The sequence below is a fragment of the Antechinus flavipes genome, chromosome 2 (assembly GCF_016432865.1).
Source record: "Antechinus flavipes isolate AdamAnt ecotype Samford, QLD, Australia chromosome 2, AdamAnt_v2, whole genome shotgun sequence".
In the NCBI taxonomy this organism is placed as follows: Eukaryota; Metazoa; Chordata; class Mammalia; order Dasyuromorphia; family Dasyuridae; genus Antechinus; species Antechinus flavipes.
Window position 1 is genome coordinate 56,415,522 of NC_067399.1, and position 20,127 is coordinate 56,435,648.

General features: G+C 46.6%; 1 protein-coding gene across 8 annotated transcripts in view; it reads right to left on the minus strand.

Annotated features, from left to right (window-relative positions):
- Positions 1-20,127, minus strand: part of GSE1 (Gse1 coiled-coil protein) — a 776,456-nt gene that overhangs the window by 80,479 nt on the left and 675,850 nt on the right. The window contains exon 1 of one of the 8 annotated variants that reach the window (XM_051974850.1): positions 17,417-17,525. The exons of 6 other annotated variants lie outside the window; for them this stretch is intronic. In XM_051974850.1, coding sequence (XP_051830810.1) covers positions 17,417-17,423 — 7 coding nt within the window. In that variant the 5' untranslated portion in view covers positions 17,424-17,525. Of the gene's footprint in view, positions 1-16,721; positions 16,960-17,416; positions 17,526-20,127 lie in introns of those variants that run through there. One more of the 8 variants, XM_051974851.1, reaches the window with a different exon arrangement.

Sequence of the window (20,127 nt, forward strand, 5' to 3'; positions counted from 1 at the left end):
CTACTTCCTTTTGGTAGCTGATATCATTCTCAATGGGGGCTCTGCTGGCAAGATACTGACTCAAAGAAATATTCAATTGTTTTCTCTCCTCTTTTATCAAGATGGAGACTGTCCATGTTGGAAAGATCTACAAGTGTCAAAACAGAAAGTATTCTCTGCTTAAACAACCACAACCTAACCAAACTAGACAATTAAAAATATTAAATTTACAGGGAATGGGAGGTAACATCTGGAGTTCATGTTGTTCATAATGAACAACCTATTACTCCTTTTTTCTTATATTGGGGCAGAAGGTTTTTGAGAAAAGGGCTTTTTTTCCTTTGTATTCTCGATGATTGGTACATTTTATTGTTCAATTGTAATGTCTGACTCTTCCTGACTTCATTTGGGGTTTCCCTGGCAAAGATGTGTCTATTGGTTTGCCATTTCCTTCTCTAGCTCATTTGACAGATGAGGAAACTGAGGCAAGCGGGGTTACCCAGTCAGTATCACATAGTTAGTATGGCTGATGAGCTTCCTGATGCGAGGCCCAGTGCCTCTATCTACTCCATCATCTAACTGCCCTGGCACATGGCAAGTGCTTAATAAATGCTTGCTGATTATCTAGCTGATTCTGAAAATTAAATTAAGCAGAACATCTCATTCCACAAGCATTCTGGTTAATTGAGAGAAGGCTGAGAATTGAAAACATAACACTTCTATAAATTCAATGCAAATTGATATAAAAGATATGAAAGAAACTGTTCATGTAAGTACTTAAATGGTCTTAAAAGGGAGAGTCAAAGCTCAAATGAGGTTAACTGACATTATTAATCTCTGGCCTTCCTTCTGCCCAGGATTTAAACACATGATTCTAGAATTGGGGAAAACCTTAGGAAAAAATATTAAGTCTGTGGCAGCTAGGTGGTGCAGTGGATAGAGCACTGATCCTGGAATCAGGAGGACATGGATTCAAATCCAGACTCATAGACACTGAGTAGCTGGGTGATCCTTTGTAAATCACTTAACTTTGATTCCCACCTTCCCCTTTCCCCACAAAAGAAAATAATCTAAGTCCAAGTTTCTTGCCCATAGTCACTTGGTTACTGGGAGGCAATCTGAATTCCACCCATCTTTTCTTACCCCCAAAATCTAGCATATAGTACTCACAATACCATTCCAAACCCTTACCAAAATATGAGTCCCTTCTTCCAAGATTCAAACAAATGGTCAGGCAGGCTGTGTCTCTTGTCTGGGAACTCCTTATTTCTTTCTCCTCCTACTCCCTTATTTTTAAGAATTTCTTTCTTTGAGCAAAATTCTACTTCTCCTAATTTCCACTCATCAGGAGTTACAAGTAGGTTTGTCAATCAGTAAGAAACATCAACTGGGGAAGGGGGAAAAAAAATAGAATCCTTTCAGGGGACAGCTAGCTGATGTTCCCTAGGGCAGAGCACATGTAGAAAGGAGAGAGAAGAGGTTGGGGTCAAGGGAAAGCTTTAAAAGCCACACTCCCAAGACTTCTGCAAGAAAATCACAGTAAGTTGTTGTTGTTTTTTTTTAATAGATAAGTGAATGAAGAGGAATAAGGGAACAGATAGAAAAAGTATTTTAAAAGATTATTTTAAGCAGCTGTGGAGCCTAAATTTGGGGGTGGAGAGGGGTAGTGCACATATGTAGTATTCAGTTTTGTAGAGCACTTTCTTATGAACTGGTAGGTAGCACTTGAAGGTTACTAGCCTGACAGGTCAAAGGGAAAATTCTGCTACTGGTTAGGGAAGAATAGACTTAAATGATCTGAAATCTTCTAAATCTAAGATTGTGTGTTTGGGTAGAGAGTAAAAGAGGAGAGCCCTGTTACTCCCTAAGGTTGGAAACCTGCAGTTTATTTGTATTGACTGAAATAAGTATTGTTAGTTAGGGGGTAAAAATAAAACCAGGCAGAGACCAGCCCTTTTTAAAAAATAAGCTGAGACTGGAGTCAGTCTCATGTCTAAATAAAGACCCACCAAGGGAAGAAGGGAAAATTAGAAGCTTTTTACTAAGCACTGCTCTGACCCATCCCTTCCAGGACCCTTCAAGTCACTGATGGTGGGACCTGTGTGTCTGCTTCAAATCCAGGTTATTAATAATAGAAAATTCATTTACAAGAAAGCATTCTGCACACCTTTTTATTTGATCCTTTAATAAGTTGGGAAGGGTGGCAGTAGTTAGCCCCATTTTAGAGATAAGGACACAAATTCTCAAACAGGCCGGGTAACGTGACTTGAGGTCGCCCAGTTAATAAGAAAAGGCTCATATTTGGCCTCCTTGGACTACTCCCACTAAAAAAGCCAAAGAATGGTTTTCAAATGCCCAATTTGAGTTAATTTTTAAAATTAAGTTAACAAGTGCAAGGCACAGGGGATATGAACACAAAAACCAAAATTCTATTGGAGTTGGGACTGACAATTAAGTCCTTTATATACATCATCCTATTTGGTGCCAGCTGGGAGATAAAAATGCCTTCTGGTGACTGAAAGGACACTGATACTTTAGGGAGACAATGAATTAGGGCTTATGGGACAAGAGGTGGAGATGTTTGGGAGTGGGCTGCATATATAGATGAGAGTTATCTCCATGGGAAGAACTGAGCCCATCAGAGCTGATGAAACTTCATGGGAAAACAAGAGAAGGTGGGACAGGAAGGAATCTCTAGGGACATCCACACTGGGTGATTTGGAAGAGCCTGGTGAGCAAGAGCAATGATCACAAGCAGAGGAGAATCAGGGGCCATCACAAAATGCAAGAGAAGAAAAAGGATTCGTGGGCATTGGGGGACGGGGTCAGCATTGTTAAAAACTGCAAGTGAGGAGCCATTAGATAGGAGAAAGAATTGAGACTAGGCCAACAGAACTGGATGTCAAGAGATCATTGGAAAGATCAATTTAGTTAAAGAATCAGAAGCCACATTGCAAGGGAGTAATTTACAAGAAAGGTGCCTGGAAAGGAAATGAGGCAAGGTAGCATTTTTTTCCTCTTGGAAAAGGAACTTTTTTAAAAATCAGTTTGTCTGTAAAAGTAAAAATAGATAGACAGAGGGAGATATCTTGAGCCACAATCAGAAGGACTTCAAGTGGAAGGTTTCTTTTAATAAGGTCAGGAGAAACTTGGGCTGGCAGCAGATGAGACCGAGAAGCCTTATCATCCTCCAGGTCATTCTCCTTCCTTTCTTAAAGACTTCAATACTTGGCTTCGTGGCTTCCTTTCTCAGCCAACAGGGAGGTTTGTTCAGGCATCTGGGCCCTTGGTGGTTAAAAGAAGCTCAAGGTTTCTCTTGGTCCAAGTTAGTGGCTCCACAAATGATTCTGGGGAGGGAGGAGAAAAGTCCTTCACAGCTCTAGCTCCAGAATCACTGGTAGCTCCAAGGCACGCAGTTGGGTCATGGGGCCATTATTATATGGCACCACAAGGGATCTCTGAGATTGTCTAATCCAGGTCCTTCATATTATGGAGGAGGGAATGGACCAAGGTTATGTGAGAAGTGAGTATCAGAGATGGGATTTGAATTCAGCTCCTGCTTCCCACTATATTACAAGTAGTGATTACCTCTACTCATAAAGCCACTTCTAAATCTAGACCTAGAGAGCAGAATGGAGCTGGAGCCCAGCTTCCACGTACAATTATGGAAGGCAAGTTACCTACTTAGGCAAAAGATTTAGTCAAGAAATACTCAGTGCTCATTGTTATGGTAAACTTAGAGTGGACCATGGGTCCACATACTGCAGGGGATTTTAGGCAAGAAAAGCACCAGACCCAGTCTCTCAGAGAAGTAGTTGAATCCAGTTGCTAGGGAAATGGCAACTCTGCCTGTCAAGCTGGGGCTAATTCATCCAGTGGTTAGCAAAGTTCTCCCTCATGACCAAGAGCTCGCTTTTGCAAGAGGTCTGGCTAAGTCCGAAATCTCAGACTGTGGAAGCCCCAGAGCATGACATTGGCCCCATTTTGTCCACTTTGCTCTCTCTAACAACCTGAGCCATCTTTAGTGCTTTCCTCACAAAGGATTTCTGGATGCTGGTAAAGTCCTTTGAGAGGGCAAGGTTGGAAAAGCTAAAGGAAGAAAGGGAGGGCTGACTTCGATGCAGATGAAAGGTTGGAGGAGGAGAAAAGAGGAATAAGAGAAGGACTTAACTTAGTGAACAGAAAATCACTTCCTAAGTTTCCATGGGCCTTGAGAGCCAAAGCCAGAATGTTCAGAAACATGGCTGATATTGCCCTATTCTCCAAGGGAAGCTTGGCCACTATGGGGTGAGGAGGGAAAAAATTTCTACTATAATTACAAGTTTAGAAAGCCAAGTTCATCCCTCTCCTCCACAATTTAGATAAACACGTTTAAAATAAGGGAAAGGGACAGGAAAGATGCAATATTGTGAGACAAGTTTAACGATGACAAGCATCAAGTTTTGCTTTACAAATATATCATTTGAGCTTTGACCTTCACAACAATCCTGTGAGTGGATGTTGTTATTCCCACAGATGAGGATATTAAGGCAGGCAGAGGTGAAATGAGTTGCCCAGTCACACAGCCGTTCTATAAGGCTAGATTTGAATTCAGGTCTTCCCAATTCCAGATGCCACAATGAGAAAGGAAGGTGCTTATGGAAGGAGGAAGAGAGGGATCTAATCTGGATCACAAGTTTCACTCATATGGAAAGACAAAAAAAAATCAATTTAAGAAACGTTTATTAAGTGGCTGTTACAGTAGAAAGCCTAGTGGGCTCAGCACTGTGATAAAGACATAAAACAGACTCTGCCCCCCTCAAAGAGCTTGAAATCTAATAGGACTGAAAGGCGTGTACACAAAATAGCTAGGAGACAAGGGGAGGTGAGATAAGGGAGAGTGATAGAGGTCCTGGCAAAGGGCCACAGGAATTTGAGGAGGGAGAGATCACTTTCAGCTGGGGGTGGGGGACTCAGTAAGGAAGTGGCACCTAGACTGGGTCTTGGAGAGAGGGAGGAACATTAGCCAAAAGGGACTGGGGGAGGGAGGGACTATGGGAAGATGGTGTGAGCAAAGACTAGGATAAAGGAGGGACAGATAGGAAGAAGGGATGGAAGGCACTGCAGCTTTGTTGGAGTCTCTGAATAAAAACTAGATATACTGGTAAGAAGGTCATTTTGGAGCTGACTTGTGAAAGGTCTGGAAAGCCAGGATCAGGAATTTTGAAAAGGAGAAGCCGATGCTTTCAACTAAACATGATTGGAGTAACAGCTTTGACTGTAAAAACATATGGTGAAGGGGAGGAGATTTGAATATCATATTGGTGTTAAACACAATGGACCATTCTTACAAACCAGCTACTAACTTTAAACCACACTGGCTACATATAAACTGGTGACATTAGCTAGTTGGTTGGACAAGGAAAACTCTGCTCTGATTAGGACACAATTCCTTGGGGGCAATTAGGTGGCGCAATGGTTAGAGGACCAGCCCTGAAGTCAGGAGGACCAGAGTTCAAATCTGATCTCAGACATTTAACACTTCCTAGCTGTGTGACCCTGAGCAAGTCAGTTAACCCCAATTGCCTCAGGGGAAAAAAAAAAAGGAATGGAGAGTCAAACTTTTCCAGTATGGTGGGTGCTACTTAGACTCAGCAAAAGAAAAGAAGAGGAAATCCTGAAATTAGATTTCTTACGTCCTATTCTCCACAACTCCATTTGCAGTTTGTTTTGGAAGAGATACTGGAATGATTTGCTACTTCCTTTTCCAGCTCATTTTACAAATGAGCAAACTGAGGCAATTATGGTTAAGTGACTTGCCCAGGATGACACAGCTAGCAAGGCAGCCTCAGCATTCTATCTCAGGCACCACTTACCTGCCCAAGGTTAATAGAAACTAACTGGCATTAATGTCGATTTTAAGTTTAGGAAACAGCTTTACAAATACTGCATTTTATCCTCACTAAAAACCTGAAAAATAGGTGCTTACTTTTAGCTCCATTTTTTGGAAGAAGAGATTTGCTTAGCATTAGACTAACATGCCTAACATGAAATTTGAATTCAGGTCTTCTTGACTACAGGTCAGGCACGCTATTTAATGTTAGAGCACTTAAATGCCTCATACTTTCAAGCCTGACTCAATTTACAGAGTGCCCCCAGAATGATTTGTGGTCAAAAAAGTACAGATGTACACTGCTTTTTAATAAAGACTATTCAATGTATTAATATTAACTATTGTTATATATTAATTGTTAATATTAATATATTTTATTATATTAACATCTGAATTTACAGAAAAAATTAGGGAGTGATAAAATTCTTATCATAAAGACAAGCATTTTTTGTCTAGAAAATTCTCCAGATCTGCACAATGACCTAAATTACAAACTAATTTCTACTTAATAAACTAATGATTTCAAGTAATCTAAATAGTTGCATAGTGGGAGTAAGTAGATTGTAAATTCATCAACACTGAAGACACATCATGGTGCTGTGTTAAGGTCCTAGCTCTGGAATCAGGGAGCCCAGTATGGATTCTGATCCTGCCATTTGCTATATCCTGTTTGACCTTGGCTATATCCCTGTCTGGGCTCAGTTTACTAATCTGTAAATAGAGAAAAGAGAAACTGACTAAATCTTTTTGAGTTTATGGCTTGTGGGACCAGAGAGGGAAATGATCCATTCAGGTCTAAGGAAGGCTGCTCAGGAAAGTTGGGCAGATCCTCAGAAGTACTTATGGAAAAAGGCCAAGGGGTTGAAAATTATCCTCTGACAAGAAGTCCAGGCTTCCCTAATGATACCATTTTTTTCTTCACAAGCCCTCAGGAAGTAGTAGCTCAATTTTCTATAGCATATAGAGTATTTTCCAGGAATCACAGAGCAGTAGTATTATTTTTTAATTTACAGATGAGAAGACCCAGAAGAGGTTAACTGACTGGATTTTCCTCACAGAACTGAGGAGACCTCAAATTGTCTACCCCCGACCACAATTGAATAAGAATTCCCTCCCTGACATCTGGCCCAGATCAGATGACCATTTGGGAAAGACCTTCAGGGAAAAGGAACCCAGGGTTTCCCGAGGCAGCCCATTTCACAGGGCTAAGTGGTCATGTTGTTTAAAGGTCAACAGATGCCCTGCATTCACAAGTGTGGTTTACAGACTTGCTTGCCTTTTCTCTTCCTCTTCCCTAGAAGCCTCGCGATCCTCCAAACCCTATGTATTAATTACACTTCAGGCTCCGTCTGACATCCCTCACACTTCAGAGAACAAGGGAGCTGCACTCCAGGAACCGAGGAGGGGGTGCTAAGAGAGGCCTTCAAAGCTCCCGATTGTTGGCTAAGTGTGATTTGGTCCTTTCCATGGGACCTAGAAATGCAAATTCCCCGCCTCATGCAGCAAACCAGGTGAGACTCGAGGCGACAACATTGGAGTGCCCCAACACTGGAATGCAGAGCAGGGTATTTGTCACACATGGATGCCCGCTGGCCTTTCTGAAAATCAGAGAAAGGGGAAAGGCCCTCTAGAGCAAAGTGATCTCCGAGATGAAAGAGGTAATAAATAAGAGTTGAGAGGAAGGAATTTGGAGTCAAGAGTCTGGATTTGCCTCCAGGTCCCCGGACAGATTTCTTTTCTCCGCTGGACCTCAGTTTCTCTGGAAGGGTTTGGACCGAGGGTCTCCTGTTATCTATGTTCTGAAGTCACATCCCTATGCTGAACCCCCAGTCTCTTCACATGGAAAATGGAAACATCCCTATTTGCAGCCTTTCCTCCAGGGGAGCTGAGAAGATCCAGGTGTCCATGCATTCAACTAGCAAAGATGGGGGGGGGGGGTAGCTGCATATAAATTAAGTGGGAAACTGACCATGAAGCCGGAGAATAAATAATAGAGCCTCACCATCAGCCTCAGCCAGGAAGGATTCAGAGCAGCCTTCGACAATCCAGGACAATGGAGTAGGAGGTTATAATCGCATTGTGAAAAGCTATCTACACAGGAAAAGTTAAAGCAGACAGGATATGGCCAAACTCTTACGGAAAGGCAGAGAGGGCACCTTATTGTTAGTCAGAATACTCCCCTCGGGCCCCAGAGGTCGGGTTTTAAACTTGACTGAAAAGGCAGGAGGGGAAAGCTGGAATAGCCTCCTACCCCCGCCGGCCATTCCCACCCCCTCCCAGCCCATTTGGAACAGCAGATGCGCCAGGAGAAGAAAGGGGAAAGGAGAGAGACAATGCAAGTGGGAAGCAGCTCCGCTGGAAAGGGAGCACCTGGGCTTAACTCGAATTCTGAGCGAGCAGTGGGGGCCGGGAGGCAGAACCTCCCAGTGCAAAGACCAGAAGATTATCAGGATGTTCTCGCTCTTTCTTTCTCTCTCATTATCTTCCTTCATTCCCTTTCCCTGTCTCTCTCTGGTCTTCCTCCTTTCCCCTGGCACAGCCAATCAGCCTTCTTCTTCGGTCAAGTACAACCTGTACTTTGTAGCTGGCCTTTTGTCACCCACAGTACTTTAATGGGGTCTCTCCCTCAGCTCTCTTACTCGTGATGTATATCATATCACACTTCTCCCCCACCCCACTCACATAGCAAAGCTAATGGCCCGGGATCCTTTTCTTCTTCCACCTCCAGCACTGGGGACTGAACCTCTCAACTATTAGGAACTTAGTACAGAGGCGAATTAAAAGATAAATTGTGGAATTTTTCTAGTAGCAGAATCCAGTTATAATGGCTGAGAATCAGACTTCCAAGGGGGAACTTCCCTCAGGGGAACATCTGATCCCTAAAATGTCAGTCAATAAACATTTATTAAGCATTTACAAAGTGCCAAGCACCATGCTAAATGCTAAGGATACCAAGAAAAGAAAAACATGGTTCTTGATCTGGAGGAATTCACAATCTAATGGGGAAGCTCGTATGCAAATAACTATGTACAAACAAGCTTTATGTAGGATAAGTTGGAAGTGATCCATAGAGAAAAGGCACTAGCATTAAAAGGCAAAAGGAAGAATTTTCTGAAGAGTGGGAAGGGACAGAAGCTGCCTAGTCCAAAACTGTTCAAAACATGAATCCCCCTGAGTTATCTTGCCAAGATAACTTGCCTTTTCCTTAAGGGCCCCTAGTGGCTGAGTCCAACTCCCACATTTTTCTAAGGGGGAAAAACATACAGAGGGAGGGAAAGGGGATTTATTCAAGGCCACCCAATTATTAAAGAATTAAGAGGGACTTCAAACTTAAGTCCCCATTCTAATTCCAGGATTTGGGTTTTTAAACATGGATTTGAATATTCCATTGTCCTAGAGAGCTCCCTATAGGAATACAGATACCTGGCTAAAAGGGACAATGTGGTTCAAGGGTCTGCTTTTACAGAATAAACTGAAGCCCAGGAAGATAAGGTGATTGACTCAGTCACACAGATTATAAGCATCAGAGGGAGGATATGAACTCAGCTCATGGGGCTTCAAAACCAAGATTCCAGTTCCTCTCCACTATAGAGCCCAGAGGGTTTTCCTGAAGTTCCATCAGCCCCCTAAGGTCCATAAGCCCCCCAGAGTCCAAAGGGACTGCAACTGATGCTCACAATTCCTTGGGGGAAAATGCATGAAAAAGAAAAACAGACTTTGGTTTTTCAATAAAGTCTTCCCCTCTGGACATTTCCCTCCTTAATCCCCCCTCTAGACACCTCGGTGTTTCTGGATCTGATCCACACAATTACTGGCCCCATCCCACAAACTCAGCTGAGTTTCAGTTTGATAAATGCTTTCCCCCTTTAAGAACAGCTTAACCTATCCAACATCAATACAAGACAGGAGGCTCTGGGATCAATACCTTTTATTGCTGCCCAAAGGCAAAGGCAATTGTTGTGGAAGAAGAGCAAGGATGCGGGAGAAACAGCTATGGATTTCTGTAATTTGGCTCAATCCTCCTTCTCCAAACAGGCAGCTACTAGGTATAACTGTAATACACACTGAATTTTGAGTCAGGAGACTTGGTTTCAAATGCTGACTCCTACTTCAGATGCAATGATCTTGGTCAAGACACTTAAGCCTCAAAATTCTTCCCCTATAATCAACCAAGTCTGAACACAAAACAAAAAAGATAGAGGGGCATCCCTCAAGGAGTTTTTGGCCCATTGGTGAAAACAAACCTAGGGCACTGAAATACACATCCAATGCTAAAATCTAAGATCACAATAACCTGCATATAATTCTCCACCTCCCTGAGTACTAGGACCCAGAAAGGAATCTGTTGTATTCCCAGAACTAGAGGAATTTAATTGGGAGAAATTTGATGGTTGAAAAACTTAAGGCTTTGTACGTGTTTTAATGAATGATAATTATGATCCATGTGGGCCGAGCAGTTCAATAAGTCACCAAGAACAGCACATTCTGTGGTTGAAATGGCCTAAGGGGAGTTGTTTGGTGATGTTTAAGACTTTGGGGAAGTGCACCAAAAACAGAAGGTTACAAGAGAGGAGAAAAATGGGCGGCTGATTCCCAGAAGAGGGAACAGGGAGGGGGAGATAAAGAAAGGTTCCTGGTACCTACCTCCTCATAGCTATTATTGTTTGGAAGGAACACCTTATGTTTCTCTGGAGTGCTTTCACAGAAATTAGCTCAACTGTTTCTTAGAGAAACCCAGTGAGGTGGGCAGGTCGGCTATGATTAGATCCATTTAAAAAAACATGGAAAGGAGGAGAAACCAGAGAATTTGAGAGCCTGGTGGGATCCTAAAAGATGATCTAATCTAATCCCTAGCAATAAGAGACAATAAGGGAAGAGCACTGGTTTAGTAATGGGGGGAGGTGGGGAAGGCAGAGTTTGACTATCTGACTCTTGGGCAAATTCATTCACTTTAGAATCTTAGTGTCTTTGTTGGAGACTGAAGTCTCTTCCAGCTTTAAGTCCCATGATCCATTTAAATCAACAATATATTCTCATATTCTGCTCCATTGCTAGCTTTCTTGTCAATAAGGTGTGGCAGTTGAGTGGGCTTTAGGGCACAACTATTTGATTATGGGTAACCACTTTAGCCTGAAGTAATACCAATAGTCCCTACCTGGGAGGACTGTTACATGTCTCAAATGAGGAAACAATAGAAAGCAACTTTCAAAACCTTTCAAAGATATATATGTGTGTGTGTGTGTGTGTGTGTATATGTGTATATCATATATACACATACAGTAAATTGTTATTCAAGAACTCTTATTAACCAAAGAGAAGGTGAGAAATCAGTAACCAAAAAAGAGTCCTCTGATTTTCAGCAAGCCTAGCATTTCCATTGTGAAGTACAGCACCTGAAGAAAGTACCTGTCAAATGATAATGAGATTTACAATGAAAGACCTCAACTATCCAATCTAGTTTGGATTAGATCCAAAAAATCCTCATTTTATAGATGGGAAAACTGAGGCACCAGAAGAGAAAGCCAGATACACTTATATTAATCACACCATGACTTTGATGACAAAAGTCATCAAAATTTTGGAGAAATTGAGGAAGGTCAAGAAATTCAAAGGTTTAATTGAAAATTAGGGAGGGATGCTAAGTCCAAGAATTGGGATAGTGCAAAGTCCTTGGGGACTCAATACAGAGCTAAGAGCCCAGTCATCCAAGTGAGCTTTCCCAGTTCATAAGGCTTGCTCTGGGGAGGGAGCAGGAATCAACACAAGCCAGTTCATGTTATGAACCCAAGCAACCTCTTTCTCTATTTCTTATCACATCAGAGGATTGTCTCAAATTGTCCCAGAGTGTAAGGGGGAGGAGGTGAGAGCCACAGGGATCACAGAGATAAACAGTAGGTCGAGTCTTAGTTCTAAGGCAGGGTCACAATAGGGAAAGCCCACCCCACCTGACCGCTAGATAATAAGAGGAGCGATCACTGGCATTTCTACAGCACCATCTCCATTTCCTTTGGTCTTCAGGAAGAGATAAAAGACTACTAAGTCTGCTTCCCTCATATGGAGTACTAAGAAATTCTTTTATCTAGGCCTTCATCTGGCTCTAGAAAACATCCAAACAGCCCCAGTCTTTCCCCAAGAGGTTTGAAAAGTCCTCTGTAATCAAAGTCAGAGGCCCTCCATTCATCATCACATGCAGACCTTCAAGACCCCTTCTTCTAACCCCAGTGAACTGGAGAAAAACCAAGGGAAGGAAGGACTGATTTGCCATCAAGATCCATCTTGCTTCTGCCTGCCTTCACTGAGCTGCCATTCCTCAGAAATACATTTTACTGCATTTACAAGGTCACTGCAATGTAGATTTCCTTAAGGTTTTCCTGAATGGGTTCTCGTCTTGTCCTCCCTGCAAACACTAGGGTACCGGGTGCAATGCTGAGCGCAGGATAGGTAGTTAGAAAATAAACACTTGCCAACATTAATGAGAAAGGTTTTTCTATCAGCCTCCGTTTAGTGATAAAAACAAATTTTAAAAAGAGGCTGGATTTGAGACTCATATTCAAAAACAATGAGACATTTCAATCAGCCTTGTGATACTTAATCCTTTTCAGCCACTATCTTCCCATCTGCAAAATGGGGATAGCAGAATTTACTTCCCAAGGTGATCAAATGAGATAAGATACAATGAAGACTTTAATAATCCTTAATTGTCTTGTGTACTTATTATTCTCTATTAGTCAGAAAACCCAGGTTCTAAACTTGACCAGACTACATCTAGGCTATAGAGTCTTGGAGAGTCACTTAATCCTCAGGAAAAAAAAAAAGCAACCTTTAGGGTTCCTCCAACCTTATTTACAAATGAGTGATGTCTTATCATCCAGATTCCTGCAGCTCACTATTTCTATGACTCTTGGCAATGCAATCGATGGCTAAATTTCTCAGCCCAGGAAAACTCATGGGGGTCTTGTGTACCACCTAAATATACTAAGAAACATGCTAGATGACCTGAGCAGACTGAGCACCAGCCTTCCTGTCAAAAAGTCCCAAAATGGAATTTGGCCTATTAGCTGAGAGGTCCTGAGTTAGTCACCTAACTGTCTCCATTTCTTTATCAGCAAAATGAGACTGACATCTGTCATCGCCTAAGCTGAAATACCTGTTCTCAGTTTCTTCATCTGTGAAAGGAGAATAAATAATAACAACCCTTTCCGGGGTTGTTGTGAGGAATAAAACGAGACTTTTAAAGCCCACTGCACACTTTAAAAGCCCCATATAAATGTTACTTTATTCCAATTAACACAGATGATTCAAAGAACTATGAAAATCCATTTAAAACAAAGCCAGAAAAATAAAATAATAAAATCAAAACCTTGGTCACCAACTACTAAGTCGACAGCACCATGGGCATCTTAGTAGGCTAAAAAGGGTTTCTACCAAATCGTAGGGGAAGGGAGGGACCTGGAGAAGGCATGGCATAAGTCCCATAGTCTTGTGGCTTTGATGATGCGCTCGTTGCTATAACAAAGGCCATTAAAAATGACCTTATGAGCCTTGCCAGGGCTTTTGGATTTCTAGTAATAATTTCTGCTTGGGAATGAACAAGGAGTTCTGGTTAGATTGGGAGAGCCAAGAGGAGGGAAAACCGGCCCTGCTGGCTGATGGCACAAGCCTCTGCAAGTCCCAATGGGGGAAGGAGAAGGGTAGAGCCAAGCTTCCCTTTTTCCCTTCCCTTTTCTCTCAAGGCAGAATGACCACCACCCATGCTTTCCATATCCTAAGGGGCTCCATCTTCCTCCCAGAGCACCATGGGCCTAGAAGGGAAAAGGGAGAGTTCATACAGAATGGAGAAAAGGGATGTTAAGTCCAGTGACCTAGTTCTTTGTCACTTATCAGATCTGGAAAGCGGCTTCACTGACTGTGACTCAGACTCTTCACTGGTAAACTGAGGAAAGGGACCAAGCTGATTTGTAAGGTCCAGTTCTGACACCATATGGTCACAAGCTGGGAGTTCAGGGATTGATTGGCAGGTTCAGGTCCTGGTTTGGCCACTGAGTGGCGCCATGTAAACTCTACCGCCCTACCTGCAGGAGAAGGGGGCCCATGCACCTGGATGAGAGAAAGGGTTCTGAATACTGCTCCAGCTGCTCTAGGGTCACAAACTGCTCCCCATTTAAGTCCTGTAGTTTTAAAACACCTTAAAACACTATTCGCATCCCATGGAACTTCCTTCAGTGATTAGGGAAATTATGCATAAAACTCCTTATAAAGACTGAGGCCTTGATGAAGGTATCCAAACTTCCAGAATGGTTTCCTATCCCCTATCCTTTTCAGCTCTAACTTTAACTTAATTGTCCAGAACGCAGAATTCTCAAGAATAATCCCACGATTCCTTTAAACAGATGTTCCCTCCCCTATTCTTTCCAGAACTGGTATTTGTATTCTACTCTCCAGGCCTGCTGCTCCCTTGGAAATAGTATCTTGGAATCCCCTCAGAGAGCCATATAAATCACTTCTTCCAGGATCTAGTTTCTTTTCCAGGCTCTAAAAGTTCTACTTTCCATCCCTCTTCTAAAATAAATCTTCCAACTTCCTACTACTTTACTATCATTCTCAACCAAGCCCATTCAAGTAGGCAGAAGGTACCAACTCTCACTCTCTGAAATCAGTGCTCTGTTGTGGAAATGCTGACAAATATATTGAAATATATACCACAAGGTATTTTAAACAAAAATTTGGGATTTCTACTCAAATGATTAGGAATGACTGCTACCTGTATTTTGTCCATCAAGACCAACGGTAGGCCCTCCTTCTCCCAGCAGAATCAATGTACTCAAACATACTCTTGGGACAACCAGCAACAGGAGCTTTCAGATTTACTAGTACCAGGAGCTAAATTAATTATCTTAATCTTGTAAACAATTTTAGAGATAATGTAATCCAAATTCCCACCCTATAGGTGAGGAACAAAAAGCTTTAGGGAGAAGTGACTTATGTAAGGTCACAAAGCTTTGGAGAAGCTAATCAGATCAGTCTGAGGTGGGGGCTATTGACCTCAGTCAAGTAAAGTCAACCACAACTCCCTCTCCCTTTAGGTTTTTTTTTCCCCCTCTCAGGGAACAACAAACCATTCTGGAAACAGTCCAGATTATACCACTAATAAAATTAGCAATAATATTCAAGACTGGCTTTTATTAAAAACTCCAGCTTGTATGGGAGAATCAAAGGTTTGGGGAACCTCGTTTTGAAAGGGATGGGAGTTTATGAAGAAAAAAAAAACAGAATGAAAAAGTTATTTGGGAAGCCAAACAAACATCAGAGTGCTAGGTGGGCGACCACAGAAAGCCTTGAGACTCTTTGTCCCCTAGTCTTGGAAATCAGCTTAATCACTGGGGACAAACAGTTCAGCATTGTAGGGGCTACTAGTACTGCTGAAACAAAAGCATTTTTTTTTAAGAGAGGGAGAGGGCTTTCTCTGGCTTTCAAAACTTTCCTAACCTCAGTGTGAGAGCCTCCCTTTTTTGTTCCTCAGATAAGGCATCTTGGGGTTAACTAGGGTTTAATTTATTTTAAACCCACTCTGCTGACAAAGGCTGCTTTGCCCGACAGAGACCAATCCATCCAGTCAGTTCTATTTGTATCAATCAACCTTCCAGGAGTCAAAGCAGGTGCTGACCGCTGGCCTTTGAGAATTTAAAACCAAACAAATCTTGCCCTGCCCCCACCTTTCCTCTTTCCCCAGCAATTTAGGAGAGCGGGACCCTTTCTCTCCCCAATACACCTGAACTGCCCCAGAAAAAACAAAACAAAACCCATCTCTCCATCATGTTCCACTCCAGGGCATCATCTCCTGGCTGGGAGGAGGGGGGAGAGAGGAAATCACTCCCACTTCCAAAGTGGGGGGTGGTGGGGAAAGCTAACCTTGGGGGTGGGGGAGGGAACGGAGGCCAGGAGGTGGCTGGGTAGGGGTGAGCTGAACCCGTGGTCCGCCTCCATGAAGGGAATTTAATTAGCCTGCCAGAGCGCAGGGCTGGAAAGGAGGTGTCTCTGTTGCTGCAATCTAATTGAATTGGCTCCACTTAGGCTGGCTACTCACCGCCTATCAGGGAGTCAGCCCGGGCCATCTTAGAGGTGGGGGCGGGCGGAGGGAAGGAGCAGCCAGGAAGACAGAATTCAAAGGGGGGGAGGGTAGAGAATGCCAGCCCCGCTGCCAGAGGTAGAGGCGGCCAGTGCGGGGGGGAGGGGGGAGCGCACAAAAGCTGCAAGGGGATCTCTTTATTAAGGGCAGTTGAGAATAAAGAAGGAAGTCTGCCCCACATCCAAGCTCCAGAGGGCTTTGGGGAACCACGTCCTATGAGAGGAGGCGGGCGGCAGCTGGGGCGCCCTGGCACCGGTTCAGCAGCCCCGGCTAGATCCTGAGCCTCTCCAAGTCGGGAGCTCCGCTCTCAGCCACCCCCGCCTAACAGATCAGCCCCGTCCCTCTAATCAGACGAAGAGACCCCCCCCCCCATCCCCACCCCCAACACAGAAAAACCACGAAACATTACCGCGAAGCCTCCACGCCCCGGGAAGCCCAGCCGGGCACCCAACACCTGCCATTAGGGCACGCAGCCGCCGCCCGTGCCCTCCGGCCGGCTGAGCAAACTTTTATTTCGGCAGCTAAGGACGGAGCCTGCCTGCCTGCCGCCACCACCGCCGCCACCACCGCCGCCGCCGCCGCCGCCTCCTCCTCCTTCCCGATTCCGCTCCCAACCCAAAGGGACTGGAGGCTGGGGAGCTAGCGAGACTCCCCCGCCTCGGGACTCAACCCTCCAGCCATCCCCACCCCCCACCTCCGGCTCTCCCGCGTCCCCTCCACCCGCACGCACTCCCCCACACGTACACAGACAGCGGCTCCCTCTCCTCCGGACCGCGGAGCCTTCCACGAGCCGGCTCCAGATCCGAGTCCCGATGCCCGCCGAGTAGGAGCAGGAGCAGGGTCGCCCGCCTCGGAGTGCTCGACCGGAGGCCGGGGAGAAGCGCACCCCTGAGTCTCAGTCCCGTCCGAGCCGAGCCTGCTCCGTGCGGATGGCTGAGCTCCGGGGACCCGGAGATCCCGACCTCCGGCTCGAGGAGAGCCGAGCCGAGCAGGGCAGGGAAGGTAGGGCACGGGAAAGCCGAACAGAGCAGCGAGCCCAGACCAGCAGCTCCCGAAGCCCCCGGGCCGCTGTTCCCTCCACCCCCGCGCGCGCCAGGGAGGCGCTTTCGGGGCCGGGGAGGGGCGCACGGGGGACGGATCTGCCCTTTGGTCTCGTTCCCTGCCCGCCCAGCTCTTATCGCCCGCAACACTCTGGGGGAAGTTGCCGAAAGCCGTTTGCGGCTGGCTGCCCGCCCGCCCCCTCTCAGCCTCCCTCCCGCCCCTCCGCTTCTCCCCAGCCAGCCAGACCCCGCGAAACCCGAGAACTTGTTGCTGGAAAGGCCCAAAGACCCCCTGCGGGCTCTTGGCAAGGGGGGGGGGACACCCCGCCCGGACTGCCCGGCACTCCCTACCCCCGCCACACACACTCTCGCACACAATCCCTCCAGTCCCCAGCTCACCTTTCATGCCAGGGCCCCACAGCTCCGCCTCAGAGCAAGCTGACACATTATGTAGCCATCATCACCCCACTGTTTGTCTGAACTGCTTGGCTCACCCGGGGCTGCTCCAGCGCGGCTCCTCGGAGCTGGCCCGCTGGGGAGGTGGAGCTTCCGGGGCCCAGGCCAAGAAACACCTGCTGCCGCCGCCGCCGCCGCCGCCACCGCCGAGGCCACACCCAACCCCAACGCCCTCCCCCGCCCGCGCCCCATGCCACTGGCTCGTTTCCCTGCTCCTGACCTAAGCCAACAAGAGGTGTCGGGTTTCTCCCGCAAACACACACACACACACACACACACACACACACACACTACATACATCCTCAGCCCCCCACCCCCCTAACAGCCCACACAGGCAGGCCAGGCCCAGCACAACACAGGTGAGTCCAGGACATTCACAGGTAAAGGGGAGGAGCCATAGGGGGAAATCCTCCGACCATAGCCCAAACTATTGGACGTGTGAATATTAAATTGATCAACAAGAAAAGTCAAGCCCTTGATACGGCCACAACTCTTTCAACCCAAGACTCCTATGTATGCACCGCAGGCCCAATTGGTCTTCTCCGCTCCCCTTCAAAATGACGTCGATTTGCTTCTCAAGGGAAGGTTACAGACCTTTCTCCTTCACATACACACAAAAAGGCTAACATTTCTAGAGATTTCAGGTTTTCCAAGCACTCTAAATACATGATTTCATATGATCCTCACAACAATCCTCCGAAGTAGGAGCTATGATTATCCCTATTTTGTGATTCATTAACGTGAGCTCAGAGTAGCAAAGGGACTGGCCCAGGCTCACTCAGTTTTCTGCCTCTGTCTGAAGGAGAATTTGAATGCAGCTCTTCCTGAATCCAAGTCTGGTAGAGCCCCCATCTCTTAAAACTTTTGAGCTTTTCTTTTAAAGGATCAAGGGCTGCAATATGCAGCTAGGTGGCGCAATGGATCTGGAATCAGGCAGAACTGGGTTCAACTGCTTCAGTCACTATTAATTGTGGGATTCTCTGGTGACTCACTTAATCTCTCAGTGCCTCAGTTTCTCCACCTGTAAAATGAGAGGCCCTGGGAAGGCTTGTCTTGCTGTGAATCAACATCCCTCTGAATGTGGGGATGGAAGAAAGATAAATATGACTTCAACGTTTTGGGAAAGTAGGAGCTGTCCAGAGGGATGGATGGGCATGGGGGCAGTCCTCCGAAGAAGAGGAGGGATCTCTCCAGGGACAGATGAAGCCAGCCACGGAGGCTGGAAGCGGGGGAGGGGTTCGTTAAATTGATGGGGAGTTACCCATCACCAGGGCGGCCTCCTTCCCTCAGAAAGTGGCATTATTGCCTACTCCAGAGCGGACTCATTGCTTTCTTGCCGAGTCGGGGATGGGCCACAGCTCATTCTTCCACCCCACCTCACCCAAGCACTTGACATACAGGTATGACTCAGGGAGCGTCTGGAAATTCTTGGGCACCCACAGCCCGCTTGGAAGGGACTGGGCTACCGGTTCTCCCACTCCTACCCCAAGGGCTCAGCCTTCAACCCCGCCCCCGCCCCCGCCGGAGGGCCCCGGAGCCAGTCGGGTCCAACCCGGCTCGGCCCCGCGTCCCTGGAAGCCGGGAGGTTAATAGAGCTTGCTGTGCCTGGAGGGATTGGGGGCGGGGTCAGTCTGGCCCGGGTAGTCGGAACTCCGCTCCAAGGCCTCCGGCACTCTGAGGGCCGAACTGCAAAGGGCCTTGGGCGACAATCTAGGCCAACCCCTCATATTACAGATGCAGAAACTGAGGCCAAAAGAAGAGACCTGCGTTCAGGGTGGTCACCGGGAGGAGGCCTCTGGCTCGGTGCTCATTCTCCCGCTGTCTCGGAGTGTGTATGTGGGAGGGCAGAGGGCTAAGATGAAAGTGTGGTTTTAAACCTCGAGGAAAGAAGACGCCGTTTATGGCCGGGGGAGCCCACGGTAGCCCAGCCGTCGCTCTGGTTTTAGCTTTCAGACCACCGTGCCAACGCTGCGCTCCTGCCAGCCCCCAAACCTGCCCTGAGAGATGCCCTGGACTCGTTTGGCAAGTGTGCAAACTACCATCCCCAAGGGCCTCCCAACCGCCCTCCTCCCTTCCTCCCTCCCTCCCACCTCCCACCTCCAGTCCCGGATTGCGAAGGGAAGGGAGGGAGCGCTGGGCGCCTGCCATCTCCCATCCATCTGTTCCTGATGACGCTGGCGGGTTTCTGGCACTCGGAGCCCGCGCCAGCGGTGAGCGCAGAACCAGTCTGTCTGCCCCCAGTGGGGTTTGTAAAGAAAAGGGGGGAGGGACATAGAGAGGGGGCGCACCCTTGGGGAGGGCACGGGGCCCACCAGCTCCGAGGACCCCCCGCTGACCCGGCCCCGGGAGAGCAGCGGCGCGCCAGAGAGCGCGCGGGGGAAGGATCCGATGCCTTGCACAAGGCTTCCCCCTCAGACCACAAACCAAAAGGGAAGGCAGGCAGCGAGGCCGAGGCGAAGGGGGGTGCGGTGGGGGGGGGGGGAGGAGGCCGTTACTGGCTCCTACCTGCGGGCGCCGGCCAGCCAACCCAGGCACCAGGCAGGAGGGGCCCCTTCCCATTTACGACTTGCCTCGATCCCTGGCCGGCGCCTCCTTAATGTTTGTCTCTTCCTCTGTTATTAGCCTCTGCGACCAGATGCTCTAATTTACTCACC